General features: G+C 37.6%; 1 protein-coding gene across 52 annotated transcripts in view; it reads right to left on the reverse strand.

Moving 5' to 3' along the window:
* Ptprd (protein tyrosine phosphatase, receptor type, D) overlaps positions 1-16593 on the reverse strand; it is a 2270506-nt gene that overhangs the window by 138074 nt on the left and 2115839 nt on the right. For 20 of the 52 annotated variants that reach the window (NR_160919.1, NM_001352630.1, NM_001352628.1 and 17 more), the window contains 2 exons: positions 6151-6248; positions 5008-5267 (listed from right to left, as the gene is read on the reverse strand). Coding sequence is in view for 50 of the 52 variants with exons in the window: in NM_001352630.1 (NP_001339559.1) it covers positions 5008-5267; positions 6151-6248 (358 nt within the window). In the remaining 2 variants the exon portion in view is untranslated. Of the gene's footprint in view, positions 1-5007; positions 5268-6150; positions 7290-12111; positions 12230-16209; positions 16237-16593 lie in introns of all 52 variants that reach the window. The other 32 variants (XM_017320046.2, XM_030253324.1, XM_030253326.1 and 29 more) reach the window with 6 other exon arrangements.

The raw sequence follows: 16593 nt of genomic DNA on the forward strand, positions 1-16593 counted from the left end.
ACCTTTAATTCCAATTTTAGGGTAAGATGCATGCTTTTCTGGCTTATGCATGCACAGCATGCTCTATCATATACACATAAACAAAAGGAATATTTTAAGTGGATAAGAAACCACTTAATTAGCACATGGTAAAGACAGGCTAGGAGTTAAGACCTCACAATTAATGTGGATGGGATTGAGAAAAGCATGGTTTCTATTAGTAAGCAAATAGCTTTCAGTCACCAAACCGTTTGCTAGACAGGAGACAATGTTATTCAGCACTGTTCCAGATAGCTTATAGTGAAGAAGTTAGCATCCACAGGTCAGATACAGTTCTGTTTGCTTTCTGCATTTCATTCACAGAATACTGGACAAAACACTACAGTATTTTCAACTTCAAAATTTGCCAACTATTGTAAATGGCACAGGATGATATGGGACCTTCTTGAAATTATACTGCTCATCCCATGTACAGAAATAGAGATGCCAGACAGAATGGACATGTTTCAACCATTATTCCTTTAATAAGCCCTTGAAAATAATTTATTAACATAAACATTAGTATAAGTTTATTATGCATTTTATTAGATATTTTCTTTATTTACATTTCAAATGTTATCCCTTTCCTGGTTTCCCCTCTGAAAACCCCCATCCCCTCTCCCCACGCCCTGCTCACCAACCCACCCATTCCAACTTCCTGGCCCTGGCATTCCCCTACACTGGGGCCTAGAGCCTTCAGAGGACCAATATTTTTAATCAGATCTTTTCATTCCCTATCGATTTGATGTTCTTTCTGCTCCAGCACATTTGTAGTTTAATTTTTGTTTTTGTTTTAATTTTTTTTCAGAAAGAAGAAATGTATTTCTGAGAATCTTTATTTTATTTCTAGAAAACAGATTTTCCACAGCTGTTTCTTTATTAGTTATGTCTCCTCCTGTTACCGAAGTTTTATTGCTTTTTTCTGACTCTAAATGCAAGTAGAGGTGTCTAAAGCACATAAGTCAAAAGTAACACTGAACAAGCTAAAACAAAACAAAACAAAACAAAACAAAACAAAACAGCCAAAACAAACCCCTAAAGCACAGAAAACATTCTGTAACATCTGAACTCGTTCAGAAGTTGGAACATGAAACTGAAATTTGCAACCAATAAATAAAAATGCCAATTTTTACTAAGGGCTTCACTAAGAAACCAGTTCATTTTCTTGATCAACCAAGAAAAGTCATGAAAACACAGCGAGCTTCAATGTCACTCACTATGCTTTGTCACGCTCACTTTTCCGGTTTTGTTCAAGGAAACACTAGTTTTGTTTAATGAATTGAATTTATCATCCCCATTTTCTGCTGGTTTGTAGTCATCTACAACTTTTAAGCTTCCTCAAATCTTTCTCAATCTACATTGAATCTAACCAACTCCATCAGCACTCTTTTTCCAGACATCTGCATTGAGCTGACCTGCTTTCTGTTTCCAGAGCTCCCTACTTCATCAGATCCATGAGAGCCATTTTCTGGTTCTTATGATAAGATAGGACTTCATTTTGACATAGTACTAGAAATACACTGTGTACACAATATGGATTTGCTAGATTCTAACAGAAAAGATAGGATGTGCTCTAAGAGACCACGTACCTGCTGTTTCCTTCTCTTTGCTTTGAGGCCTCTATTCCCCATCCAGATAGCAACCTGAATTTCATTTTTTGTTTGTGTGTGTGTGTGTGTGTGTGTTTTAATGGTCGTTGTTGCTGCAGTTGTGTGTGTGTTAGTTTTTTGAGATAAAGTTTCTCTGTATAGTCCTGGCTGTTCTGGAACTAGCTCTATAGCCCAGGTTGGCATTAAACTCAAAAGATTTGCCTGCCTCTGCTTCCTGAGTGCTAGGATTAGAGGCATGTGCCACTACCACCCTGCAAAATGTGTGATTTGTAAAAGCCTGGGGATAGATGTTACCTTTTCTACAATGCCGCTATAAGTTATTAAACCTGGGTTAGGAGCCCAGCCAATCACAGGACATCGTGACAGAAATCATTTTCAAGTCTCCCAAGTCAGTCAAGTAAGTGTTGCTTAACTGGAAAGAGAGGCCCATTGGACACGCAAACTTTATATGCCCCAGTACAGGGGAATTCCAGGGTCAAAAAATGGGAATGGGTGGGTAGGGAAGTGGGCGGGGAGAGTATGGGGGACTTTTGGGATAGCATTCTAAATATAATTGAGGAAAATACGTAATAATAAAAATATTTTTTAAAAAAAGAATAATAATATAGCTTGAACTTTTTGCTGAATGAACTTCTGCCACGTTGTCTGCCACGCCATAGCTGTTCAAAGTGTGTCTGCTAGGTCTAGGGCCTCCATAGTTTGATGGATGATAATTATAATAAAAACAGATTAAACTCTGTATGTTAAAAGATGTGCCACTTTTTTTGTTTTGCTTTTCTGTGAGACAGGCTCTTACATGTAGTCCTGGTTGGCTTGCAACTCACTATGTAGATCAGGTTGTCCTCAATCACTGAGATCATCCTGCCTCTGCCTGTCAAATGGTAGACCAAAGGTATAGTCTACCTCCTACCACTTTATATATTTTTCCATTATATTTCAATAAAGTGGTTTCAAAAATATATTTATCTGTTAATAATAACAGAAACCCAGAATGAATTAAAAAGTCAACACATAAATATAATCTTGCGTTCATATTAAATTTTACTGTGATAAAAATGTGCTGGCATTATATTTTCACTTTTAATTTTCAGAAACTGAAAAAGAAGATTAGACAAAATGAAGACCTTATCTAAGTGCATTTTGGAAATTCTATTACTTGTGGTGAAACCTGCCATCGTTTTTATCAAATAAACGTCAAGCGAAGGTCTGTGCAGGCAAGATTGATTTGGCTGAGTATAAAGTGGGTCAAAGTTACTCCTTAATCCTGACTGAATTCCACAAATTATACTTCACTAAAATTTCTCCTTTCATATTTTTATTTTTAAAAATGGTTTATTTTTCATTATTTCTTTCAGTTTGGGGTAAGATTGCTATCTTGTCCAAAGTTGGGAATTCTCTTGTTTTGTGTGACTGAGACAGGGACTTGCTATTAAGCTAAGCTGTCTGCAAACTTCCAATCTTCCTGCCTCAGCCATTCCAGTTCAAGAATTACAGGAGTGTCACCATAGCAGGCTGGAACTTGGAGTTCTTCACTTACTGTTTAAATGTCCCATCCCATATAGTGCCTTGGCCACCATGTCCTCACAAGTTGCCCTCTATATATGAAACCGTTCTCAGTCATCAGTGGACTCTCTTCTTATTGCAACCTTTATGTTTTATCTTTGTTTCATCTTTTCATCTTATTGCTTCTATGTTCTGCCATTCCCTATAAAAGCTAATGCTGCTCGGGTGGCTCCCAGATATGTGCCTATAGTATCACTTCACTTTTCTGAACCCACACTTCTGACTGAGGTCATACAAAGACCTCATTTAGAATATATATTCACTGTTGAGTTCAACAGCGATTTTCATTTTTGTATTTCACATCTTTGGTGAATAGTAACCCTGTCCAATTTGCCTCAGATTTCTTCTTGATATTTTACCACTTTGATGAATAGTCCCAGTCTATTATGTTCTCTAAGCTCACACGCCTGAGCCATGTGTGATACTGTTGCTTCCTCTGACCTCTTTAAAGCACATACTGACCCCTGCTGCACTTCTGCTCAAGTGTCTCTCCCACTTTCCTTTGCCTCTTTTGTGGGCCACTATTTGTCCTACTTTGTAGTTGTGTAATTTGTCCAATGCCAACTGACTATGTGATGACATCTCAAAAAATTTCTCAACCACATTAGGGGGCTCTGGTTATTGTAGTAGTACATGAACTATGATCACATGCCTTTCTGTACAACTTCAAACATTTCCCAAAAATTTCATCTTGACTTTATCATGTAATACAATAAAAATAAAAATTTATTTTTTTCCTTCCAAACAGGTAATCTACTATATTACCAAATATTCAGTAAATGGCTCCTAAAACAGAAAGATAAAAATGAGATATCATATAATAGACATCACACTGGTTTTTGCATCTAGAGTTTTAGTGAATTTCTGCTGTCTATAGAATACAGCTCAACCTGCTGAGTACAACATGCCTCTTGTCTACCCTTTTACATCCCCAACCCTCCCCCACTTCTCATCATGACCAAGTGTTCTGGGTCCAGCCTGACAGGACTACATGCTGCCCTAATTAAAATATGTACTGCCCCTGAACATGTAACTTTCTGGCTTATAGTTTATAAGCTTCCTATTTGACCTTCAAAGTGATGTTAGCATGGTAAGTCTTGAAGATAACTGTAACATTAGTCTTATTAGTCTCTTCTCATATCTCCTACTCTGTGCAAGACTCATTGAAGACAGAGGCCAACTTCCTTTCATTGCTAAGATATACCCCAACACTTATATTTCATATACTTCAATGAAATGGTCTGTTATTCTATTAGTTATGAAGTCAGCTGAGTATACATCTTTGGACAAACTTTTCAACTGACTGGTCTACTGGTTTTCACATAGTGCTGTGTGGTTTATTTTCTAATGTTTAATTTTTCCTTCAATGTTACTTTGTACTTGAATCCTTTCCATATTTTAGCACACAAACAAAATCTCACTATCATATATTATTTTCAAATATTTAAGTTCTTTAGCTTCTTTCAATCTTTTTGCAAATTTTAATACTTTCTTCAGTTATAAGTATCATTATTTGCTAACTGCCAATTATCAACTGTATTTCATATGCCACAATAAATTGTACTTTAGCAACTGGTCGTCTCTCTTTCAAAATAATATGGCTGGAACAGAAATAAAAACCCCACAATGTTACAATGATGAGACTGTGTTAGCATGAATATGAATAGAGGGTGTGATAAAGCCTGGATAGTAAAAGTATGAGCCTACACAGGAGAATCTTCCATGTTATAGTCAGCAATCCATCCTTTTATAACAACAATAACACTGAAATACAGGCTCTATATTTACTTGCCTTTCTTTCCTTGAATTAACTTACTTTATGTTTTCATTTGCAGGAACATCAGGCAGTTGCACAGTAATCATGCCATCCAAGTTTGTCTTCCCAATGAAGGCAGGCTTGGTGCGGAGCACATCTGGGGCAGTCTTTGCTGTCACCCTATGCTGCAATCCACCAGCACTGTTCCCACGATTGGTTAACACAAAGGAATATGACTTCTCAGGCTTCAGGTTAACAATCAGCTTCTGGGTAGCTCGGCCATCCACTTCTTCCACCATTTTCCCATCATCATAAAGAATCTACAGAGATACAATCAGTCACAAATTGCTTTCAGCCTCTCAACCAATTGTTATTTACTTTCTTTGTCAGCTCAAATCTATTTCTGGGCAGTTTCTAATCTCAAAAGTTTTTGTAATTCTGGTGTCTGCATCAATTCTCTTGATAGTTCTTACTCTACAAAGGTAAAAGGTCCCCAAGTCTCTCAAAAATGCACAACAAAGAAATAACACAATAACTTTTCAGGATTTAACACATTAGTTACATATGATCATAATTAAAAGTGTTCTACACTTTCAATGTATTATATCCATAATTTACCAGAAGGTTTTAAATCCTGTTCTAAATATATTTTCATTTACCAAGAATATTTTTCTATTCATTTCACAAATAATAACTACTTGTTGCTATTTTTGAAGATCTCAGTTGCAAGTCAGCTTTATTTTTCAAGTGCTTGGCATTCAGACCAATAAATGCAATCTTAAAATCATACAGAACACTGCATTGAAAATTAGTTGAAATCATACAGACCTGCCCCCCCTTTTAATGTGAATGGAAAGAATTATTTTGTTGTAAAAGTTCAAATTCAATTTACTAGGAACCATGTGAGTCATGTCAGTGTGACTCTGGGTGTCTATTTACTCTCTAGAATGAAAAAGGTCACAGTGTTAAAGCTCCACATGCAACTAGTTCATGAAAGTCACAAATAACACTAGAACCTAGGAGCCCAAATCAACTTTGTTTTATAGTACTGGAGAGCTAATCCAGGGCCTCACACATGCTAGGCAAATGTTTTACCATGAAACTATAACCATAGCCCTTCTGTCCAAATCAAAGTTTTCTGTATGTGGTACAAATAACGTGCCACTATGAGCTGTCCATTATACTTGTGCAAAGAATACTTACTTTGAAAGGCATAGCAGAATTATAATTCTCTGGAATCTCCCAAGACAGCAGCACTGAAGTCTTCATAACTGCTTTGACATGAAAATTTTTTGCAAACACTGCTGGAAAAGGAAAAACTATGTATTTAAACTATTCTTAAAGCACATACTTGTTCTTTTCCATCATGGATCATAAGGCTTAGTATAGATGCTGCCTACATAGAACAAAGACAGAAATGTGATCAAAGACAGAAATGTGATTTGCCTACCTGATTAGAGCATTCATTTTAATACCCATTCTCAAAAAGAACTCTCCTTTCTCTCCAATTCAGCCAACTATCCTATATTTATCTTACCTGAAGACATAGAGTACTACCAGCCAGCCTTGCAATGGCATTCTATAACTGAAGTCTATGGTTTTCAAAACGGATTAAGTCATACATACATTACCTGCTTGTAGAGCTGAACCTATTAATATGAATGGGCCGATCAGTTATTTACAGCTTCAATATATTGATTTCCAAAGATCGATATTCCTTTAAAGGAGGAAGGCCATAAGCAGACAAATCCTACCTTGATCCACAGGCAGTGTCCTGAACTGGACACTTGGACTATATGGCCCGGGCCCTTTGCTCGTGTGAGCACGTACTTTTACATCATATGTAGTATCTGATTTTAAGCCAGTGAGTGTCATAGAAGTATCAGCTGGAACAATAAGATGCTCCATTGGAAGAAGAGGAACGTTGATATCCCTATACAGGAGGGTATACTTGGTGATAACTCCATTTCTCTCTGCTAAGACAGGTGGTTGCCACGATAACTGAACAGAGGTTGAAGTGGTGCCTTCTGAGTGGAGATTTTGAGGGAATCCAGTTGGTATTTCTTCTGGAACAGAAATTTCTTTCACCATTTCCTCCCCGAAGCCCACTTTGTTTCTGGCGGAGAGTCTAAAGACATATGATGCACCCTTGTGGATATCTGTGGCTGTGAAGTGATCTTCTTTCTCAGAGAACTCCAGAGTAGTGAGTGGCTCCATGTCTTTCCTGCCAAACTTTAGTCGGTAGCCCTGAAGGGGTCCAAATGTGTCCACAGGGGGGTGCCATTGAATGAGGGCAGTATTCATTTGGGTGTGGTTAATCACGAGCCTGGGTTTCCCTGGAACTAGAGCAGACAGAATGGAGTAGTAAGAATGGCTGCCCTTTACGCCAGCAAGATTTTGCTGAAAGGACCCTGATATAGCTGTCTCCTGTGAGGCTTTGCCTGTGCCTGGCAAATACAGAAATGGATGCCCACAGTCATAGGATGGAACACAGGGCCCCCAATGCAGGAGCATTACATGCTTCAGGAAGAATCTCTTCTCTTAAATATATTTAATAACCTTTTATAAAATTCTGGTTTCAAGAAACTACAAAATAAAGTGGATTCTATGCCTCTTGTCTCAATAAGAAATGTGAAACGATACACATATAAACTTGCTAGCCATATATGATTATATTATTATCAAACTAATGATTCACTTTAAAATATTGTTAGGACTCAAATTAGCAAATATATGTTATACCAGAAAGTTATAAACAATAATGCTGACACTGTGAAAACATAGAATTGTTCTTCAGTAGGAGTGAAAGCTTGTATAGGAATATGTAGACACTTTTTCACTGTTGTTACAGTCTACATTATTCTAGGATATAAAGTCCTTGGGCTAGAGACCATGGGATGGAATAATGTACTTTAAGTTCAAAAGGATTCAAAAGGGAAAGGAAAGAAAATAGCATCACTCCATATCTGGTGAAAATAACTTTCCAAAAGTTTATATAATGACACCATTATGAATAAGAAGCATGTACAATTTGTTTGCATTGCACAAAACCTTGTACCAAGACATACACGGCTCAGAGCAGGAAAAAGAAAGTTCATAGGGTAATTGTGTTTATAAACTTATGCCTACCTACTGAAAAAGATAAGGTGGTGGAACTGATGGTCCTATATGTAGATTCATAGGAGACAATGGGGACCGCATATGAAGGTCAGGCCAGTATCAGAGTGGGTATTCTACTTTGTATAGTACTGATGCTTGAGAGCTTTCACAGTGTTAGAAAAGTCTCACATTTTTTGAGGATGGCTGAAGTGAGGACTAACAGCATCTTAGTAAACAACAGACACAGAGGCCAAGATGCATAGTCAACAAGGTAACACTAACTATAATGACATGTCAACGCCTGTCTTGCACCTTTGTGACGTGTAAATCCATGCATGCTCTTGTACCTTTGGGACATGTCAGAGCCTCCTTTTGGACTTTCGTGACGTGTTAGTACCTCCTCTTGCATTTTTAATTCTTTTCCCTTTTTAGACTTTTTACTCTCTAAAATCTTAGGATGGCACAATGATTAATACATGTGGTTAGATCAAAATTCTTTGCAAGATCAATCTATGGAGGTCAACTGAAGCCCACAGTTTCGAATGTTCTAGACTCACCCTCCATTTAAATCATGACTAGTAGCAGTAAGCATAGCTGACGGCCCTTAGTCTATTATTTCCAAATTCTCCAGTCACTGTCCTTTGATCACCCTTACACACAGCTATTTTGGATGGGCTTGGGGTTGTTCTTGTGAACCAATCCCCTAATGAATAAAGGAGCCAATCACTGGGCAAATAGGCGGGACTTCTGGGATGGAGAGGGGAAGAGATGAAGCAGGAGAGAGTTATGTCCTTTTGGAACAGGACAGAATAAGGGTAAGACGTAGCTGCTAGAGTTTCCCTGGTATCATGGCAAATCAGCAAGGAATCTCCACCAGAGGAATCAGATTTTTAATAAGGCTTACAAGACTAGGTTTCAGTTGTTGTGTTCAGAGACTGAGTTACCATTGTTTCTGAACTAAGTTAGTGTTGTACTTTCCTTCACTCAGTGGTTCATCTGGGTTGAAGAGAGAAAGGTACAGTTGCAAAGCATGAGTTTGTCTGATGTACACCACAAAGGCCATAGGGATTTGAAGCATGGTGCTGGTGTGGTAGGGACCCACCAATAGGAACTTAGCGAGCTGGGTGGAGACGATTTGGGAGCTGAGGACCAGAGAGTCTCCACTAGATAAAATGGGTCAGCCATTGCCCACCAGTGCATACCCGGCCTGGCTGCTGGGGCAGAGGCACAAGAGCAGGAGCTAGACAGTACTATTTAAAATACTTCCAGCAACACACAGCTAGCCAACAGATTACTAAAATCCATGGAACAATAAACAAAAACTGTCAAAGCAATGGATTTGTAGATTTTTATATTATTTTAAATTACATTTATATGTAGTTCTCTGTGTAAGAGGATGTGACCTTGAGTGTAGGTGCCCACAGTGGCCAGACAAGGGGTAGGATGCTGCAGAGCTGGAGTTTACAGGTGGTTGTGGGCCTCTTGATATGAGAACTGGGAGCTGAACTTCAGACCCCTGAAAGAGAGAGATTTCTCCAGCCTGCAAAGTAATGACTTTTTTTGGTTGTCTTAAATCTCAAGGCCTTAGGCAACATAGTAGCTGTGATACAGAAAAGTGAGATTATTAACGAAGAGGCTATCCACATCACTAGCAGTCAAATACAGAAAAGCTAGTTCCATATGAGTTTTCTCATGTTAGATATAAGTCTTACACAGATTGGTTAAGTTAGGGACACTACTTGATTTTGAAGGATTGATTGCTTATTGATTCTAGAAATGATGTGCAATAAACAAACCTACAGACAAGGTTTTTACTGTTAATATAAAATTTCAAGGGGACCCCCAAAGTATCCACAGAAGCTATAACTATATACCTTTATAACTGTTATTAGGTGTTCATTGCAGACTCAGAAACAGAAGAGGCACTTTTCTGATTATATTCAAAGTGAATTAATATGTTCACAGATTGCAGAAAAATAGACCAGGGTGAAGGGATGCTTTTCTATTACAAGGTAGGTAAGCAGCATAGGAGCATGAGATAGCCTCTTTAAGGACAATGAGTATTACTCGGGTATCTGCACTGTGAGCATTTCTCATTTCATTATTTAGGTCTTTCACAGGTAAGAAAGAATAGAAATTGTGAAAGAAAATATCAACATAATTGGACAAAATGAACAAGAACCACACTTACAAAAATCTTGTGCAGTGATAGAAAGTGATATTGTGAAAAGAATTCCTTTCGTGAAGATTTGGGCTGCTCTTCTATATACACTGTGCTTTTATGTCCCTGTCCCTAAGTCTCAATAAGAATCGGATAACTCACATAAAGCATTAGTAATACCAAAGTATGTCCATATAAACAGAACAAACTATTTTGTTCAACTTGGGATTTTATCACCTATCTATGTTTTCACAGTGGTTGCTCCTATAATCACAGTCCTATGTCATGCTACTCACTGAATGTCTCCCTCATAGTATGGCAGAATAGGGTGATACAATGATAGTTTTAAAATTAAAAGAGAGAGAGGGAAAGAAAATGGAAAAAAAAAACCCAACATCTTTATCTTGATGGAGTTTTGCCATCTTGAGGAAAGCCCAGGTGGCAGGACTCAAGCAAGGCAAATCTTGTGACATTTAGACAAATTTGGCAGTGAGGTGGCACCCAGGAGGGTGCTCAACATCACAGCTGTTCTCTGCTTTTTCTCTTTACACAGAGGAATTCCTACAAAGTTGTGCAAGAGGCAACTCAGGAGGAGTAAATCAAAACCACAGCAGAAGCATCCCATGGGAGATTGCACTGGGATAGGATTGGAGGAGACTCCTTCTGTAATTATCCCTTAATTTATCAGTTTATGATGCTAGATCTTCCTGTTGGCTTTCTCTAATGTGGCCAAGCAAAACAGATCTAACAAGCACCAAAGAAGCTGCCCGTCTTTCTAGAAGGAGTGATCTGAAGTTATTTAGCCTTTTGGTATTCTTCAACCTATGTTTTGTTTTCCACCATTTGTGTAATTATGTTCTTTTAAAGCCTCACAGAAAAGGTTAGAAATTGAGAGAAAATAAAAGCTGTAAACCATAAACCCAATCATATGGCAACTCCACTCTAGAGAGGTTTGTGACAGTCAATGTCAACTGCTAACTTGACAGAATCTAGGATCTCATGGAAGGTGGGCCTGTGGGGGATGATGATCTTAATTAAGAGAAAAAAATCCCAGCCTAGATGCAGGCAGCAACACTGCCAGGACCTGAGTTCCAGCTTAATCAAAGGACCCAAGCTTTCACTGCTGCATACTGACTAGGGATGCAATGTGATCAGCTGTTTCAAATTCCTTCTGCCTTGACCTCTCTCATATGACAGTGTATTTTGAAGACCCAACCCTTTCCCTCTAACGTTACGTTTGTCAGCCTTTCATTGCAACAACAGGAAAAGAAACAAAGCAGAATCCTCGTGGTGATGGTGCTGAATCACTGATTTCTCTGCTTAGATGCCTTTCTCCTCGACCTTCATGAATCTAGCTCCTCTACATTCAGTTTTGATAACCTGCTCTGCATGTGGCATAGGCCAAGGCAGGAAAGGCTAATAACTAAGAAGATCCCACCTCAAAACAAAGAAACAATACAAAACAAACAAAAAGCCCTAATACCAAGAAAAAGAGCCTCCCTCTAACATGCCTACATACATTAGTTTTACCTTATGTTAAGGTTAAGGTTAGGGTTAGGGCCTGCTCTGAAGGGACATGCCCTGAAGACATTTTCTCACATGCAAACTTGCTAGTTTACTAATCCATATCAGAAAATAAATAAAATGAAAAGAAATTCTTTTTTGTTATTATATACCTAGCTCTATAAATGATAGTGGACTCATATAGATATTCAAAAAAACTTGTTGAATAGAATACTTGGATTCTTTAGACATAACATAAATTTTCCCCCCTCATCATAGAAAAATGCTTTCTAGTTGAGTGCAGTCTATTTTCTCTCAGTGTATCATAATGAAAGACAATCATAGTTTACATCCATGTTTACTATTTGGCTGAAGGTAGAAATATGCACAGAAGACATTACCTGCCCCAGTGGTGGACACTAGCTTGGGCTTGCTTCGAGCACCATCTCCTTTGGTGGTGTAAGCTGTGACAGTAAGGGAGTATGAAGTTTCAGGCTGTAGCCCAGAGATGATCATGTCCTGAAATGACACATGCCAAGAACAGTGATTTAAAGCATGCCAGGGAGAACCTGGAGGAAAATAAGGTGACTGATTTCTGTGCATGCCTGGACATGCCCTGAAGCCATGCTAAGCACTCAAGTTCCATGCCTTCAGCTCATGCTATGGAGGTGGGTCTGGATGTTAATAGTGAAGTTGGGGATATTCGAGCATCCTCAGAAGCAGCTTTCAGAAGTATTAGAACTGAAATCTGGAACCAAACTTCCTTAATATTCTTGAATTTAAACTTTCTTAAATGTTTGAGATATATAAAACAAGTAATAGCTGAGTAATCTAGGAGTGCTTACCCATTTACATTTGTATTTCCCAAGATAAAGTTAGACTATTAGAATCCCAGGTGGGTGAAAGATAAGTAAGTTTTATCAGGAAAATTCTTGCATCTGTGTCTGGCATATCGCAGCCATCTGATACACTAGCTGTTATTCTGTAGCAGCATTTTCCCAAGGTGATAATGCCCTGACATGTAGCTAGATTGCTGACAGGGCAGATGTCAGTATGGCATTTCTGCCCCCAGGAAGTTGCTAGATAAATAAATGGTTGATCTGTTGAATCTAGATATTTCCTGGGGCTGAAGAATATTCTGACGACATCAGGAAATAATGACTGGTTAATTTTATAGCTTGATAACAAAAGTCGTCACACGATGAGAATATTCTAGATATTTAGCTAGAGCTCATGCAATTATGAATGAGACTTGAGTTTATGAGATCAGTAATGTGTGCTTACTTATTTCTGATAATTTGGAAAACTAACTCTGAAAAAAAAATCTTAATTTTCTTTTAATAAGGGCCCAGAACTATTATAGCGTTAAGACCATCATTGAACTGTTTCTTTAAATTGGATGTTACACAGTCCTTCAGCTGGAAGTCCTGGCTAGCTTTTGGTTTCGGTGTTTGTGTGTGTTTGTTTTGTTTTTGTTTTTAGATCCATATACATTCCATACAGACAAAACATATATGGAGCAAGTAACAAACTACTTCACTCTTTTGCACAGCTATATTTTCAAGTTGATTTTGAATACATTTTAAAAACTATTCAATATCATTATCTTCCCAAGCTAAAGGGAACCTGAGTGAGTGAGGAGTGAGTGAACACGGCCACAAGAAATACAGTAGGAATTTTCTTAGCAAAGCAATTTATGGATTCCACGGAACATTACTGCTGAAGCTGAGGCCGAATATGACAGCTTTGACAGGGTACTTTCTCAAAAGAATAAGAATATCATCATTGAGGAAATTGAAACATTTCAAATACCATCCTGTTGAGTGCTTGAAGACTTTATTCAGACACATAGATGGACATTTTCAGAAAATATATATTTTATCTTTAGGACCTTGAAATGCTGTCACAAAGGACACCCAGACGTGGTGAGCAGTATTATATACCATGGTAGAAAAACTGGATATTCAGAAACAATGGTGGTATAGATGCTAACCTCTTGATGAGGTCTCTCAAGATTACTGCTAGATAGCAGACAACCTTGGCATATAGAAGAAGTTCTATTATCAAGTATACAAAAACTTCGATTCTATCATACAGCTTTCATTCATAATATTAGAGATATTTTATCCCTGAGCCTTTCTCTTTTTCCAGTTATGTGATACAGCATGTAATATACATTGAAACTGGTCAAGTCCTATACACTACTAGAATCTTAGGAGACCATAACACAACTATCACAATCATGCTAATACTTGAGCTACATTTTCTGTCTTTAAGTGGACTGCATTTGGATGGTGGTATTGGACTCCTCTGTGAGGCAGGGTGACCACTTCAAAAGTCAGAAATCCTTCTGCCTCTCATCACCTCCTGTCCCACTTTGTACTCTTGCCTTCTAAAAGTCTGTGTTCTTAAGGTCTTGTCCTAGTGCCACCAGCCTCATTGCCTTCTAGACTTGGAAAAGTAACTGCATTTATTTTGGAACTGAAAATATTTCTCACTATATCCCCAACTAATGTGCAGCCCCAACTTGAACCTCTGCTTTAAGTAGCAATACAATGTAGAATCTGTTTGGTGTCTCCCTATGACATATCGTCTTAAGTTCAACTGGACAACCTGGAAAGCCATCCCCATAGTAGACTCTCCCTGATCACTTCCATGGTTTTATGGCTGATGACACCTCTTCAACCTTCCACCACACCTCTTTAAAGTCTTCATCAGCAAGCTTCTGTCGAGTTTTGGCTTAAATGTTCCTCTATCTGATCCTTTTCATTTCTGCCCCTTCAAATTCTGCTGGATTTTGGTCACTTCATGAAGAAATTAGAAAAATCTCTATTTAATTGTTCTTCATAAACTTTTTGTCTTTTAATACTCCAATTTACCCATTAAAGTGCTGTTTTTTTCAATGAGGCAGTGTTCAGCTCTGGGCATCATGAAATCAATTTAATCAACCATGAGCAGTTTCAAATAAAGTAAGAAATTCAGTGGCTTTGAGCATAAAATGTTGAGTTCATTACATATTTTAATATAAATATGGTTTTACAAAACATTTCTTTCAAACACATATATACACTGGATCATATTGTAAGTGTGTTTCTAACTATGGGTCTTAGCCACATAAGATATTGCTTTGTATTCAATTTTATGATATCTGATACACTATTCATATTTTCCAAGAACTCCAAAAGGAGCCTTGTGCTTTGGCAATAAATATTTATACGTTAGGTCTCATGGCACTCTGTGGCATTTAAAACACTTTGATTGGCATTATGGCCATTTTTCCTGAGAGACCAAAAGTTTTTCAGGGTCAATGTTTACAGCACATTTATCTCTATATGCTTTGCATATAGTGTAATAATGAATACCAAAAGAGTAATTAATGCTAATTCTATTCAGCCTAAGAAAGGAAATTGCTCTTTGTAACCTTTATATGATTTTTCTTTTTACTATGTTTCAATATCTCTCCAAGACAAAATGATGAAGGACTCATTATTCTTCTGACACCTCAGCTGTCAGAGTTTACCTCTCTACTCCGAGATTCCACAGTGGTTTTATTATACAAAGCTTTTATTTTTGTCCAACTAATCGGTTCATAGTCACATGACCAGAGGTAAGTCTCACTCATCTCCATGGCTGCACCTGTTGTGCACCACTACAGACAGGTAACACATTTTTCTTAGCCCAAATATACATAAATATTGTCACCTATGGAACTACAGAGCATTGCTTCAGTTCTCAACTATACTGCTGCCATCTTGCACAGTTATTTCTGAAATTATAACCATATGAGCATTGCCACTGATTTCCATGGCATTACACCTTTATTTAGGATATTTTTGGCTCCAATTTATAACTGTTTCATATATATATTATACCTAGTCTTTGTACTGTTTCCTGTAAGTACTTAGATGGTACATGTCCTATCACATGAATATCTTCCATAGAATAGGCCCTTTACAAGTAACTAAAGCTATATGTATATATTAAAGAGCACCCTTCCTCTGTGAAACTCTTTATTTCTTGACAATTCTCACTTATTGCCATTCATTGTTTTCTATATCTGACAAAATTTAGCCAGGTATAGATGGAGTTAATTAGTGTCGTAATTATACTATGTGATATAATTACTGAACAACCTTGGTGTAGAAAATATTAGTAACCTACATCAAACACGTGACGTGACACATATGTGACAACTCCATTTGAAGCATGCTTCCTCTAACTGTGTCACATGGCAGAGTTAGTAGCAGAAACCAAAATAAATGCTATAAGCACATGACCTTTTTTATGCAACCAGTAGCACCATGCTCATTTCACAAAACCAGAAACAAACTGAAAAGTGCATACATTGTTAAGATTAATTAACAACAGTCCATTAGTTCATGCAAATGTGATATCCAAGCAAATGTGATATCCAATCATGAGTAAGTGAAAGGCTGATGTTGGAGAAACACAAGCATACAAGGTCTGATTTTTTGGCCAAACAGTAAAAATCTACTCACATGTTCAGTAGTATCATCAAATTCCCACTGATTGAGGTTAAGAAAGTTGGGGAAGGGGACAAAATAAAAAGACATGAAGAGAAACTTGTACCCTTATACAAAATGATGTTAGCCTCCTTTAATTTAAAATAGGGAAATACAGTCATTAAAGCAACATATACAATAACATTCCAAAGAATAGATGCATTATAATGTAGACATTCTCACCTCTAAGGGGGTTAAGGTAAATATGTGCTATTGTTACTGCTCAAACTAGCACATCTATCTATCAACTAGCTATAAGGCTTATTGAGAAAGCAAGTAAGGCACAGAAAACAATCTAATGTTGCTGACCTCAAACTGCTTATATCAGCAAGTTTTACTTCTTTCATAGGTTGTATAATT

Source organism: Mus musculus, chromosome 4 (assembly GCF_000001635.26).
Source record: "Mus musculus strain C57BL/6J chromosome 4, GRCm38.p6 C57BL/6J".
NCBI lineage: Eukaryota > Metazoa > Chordata > Mammalia > Rodentia > Muridae > Mus > Mus musculus.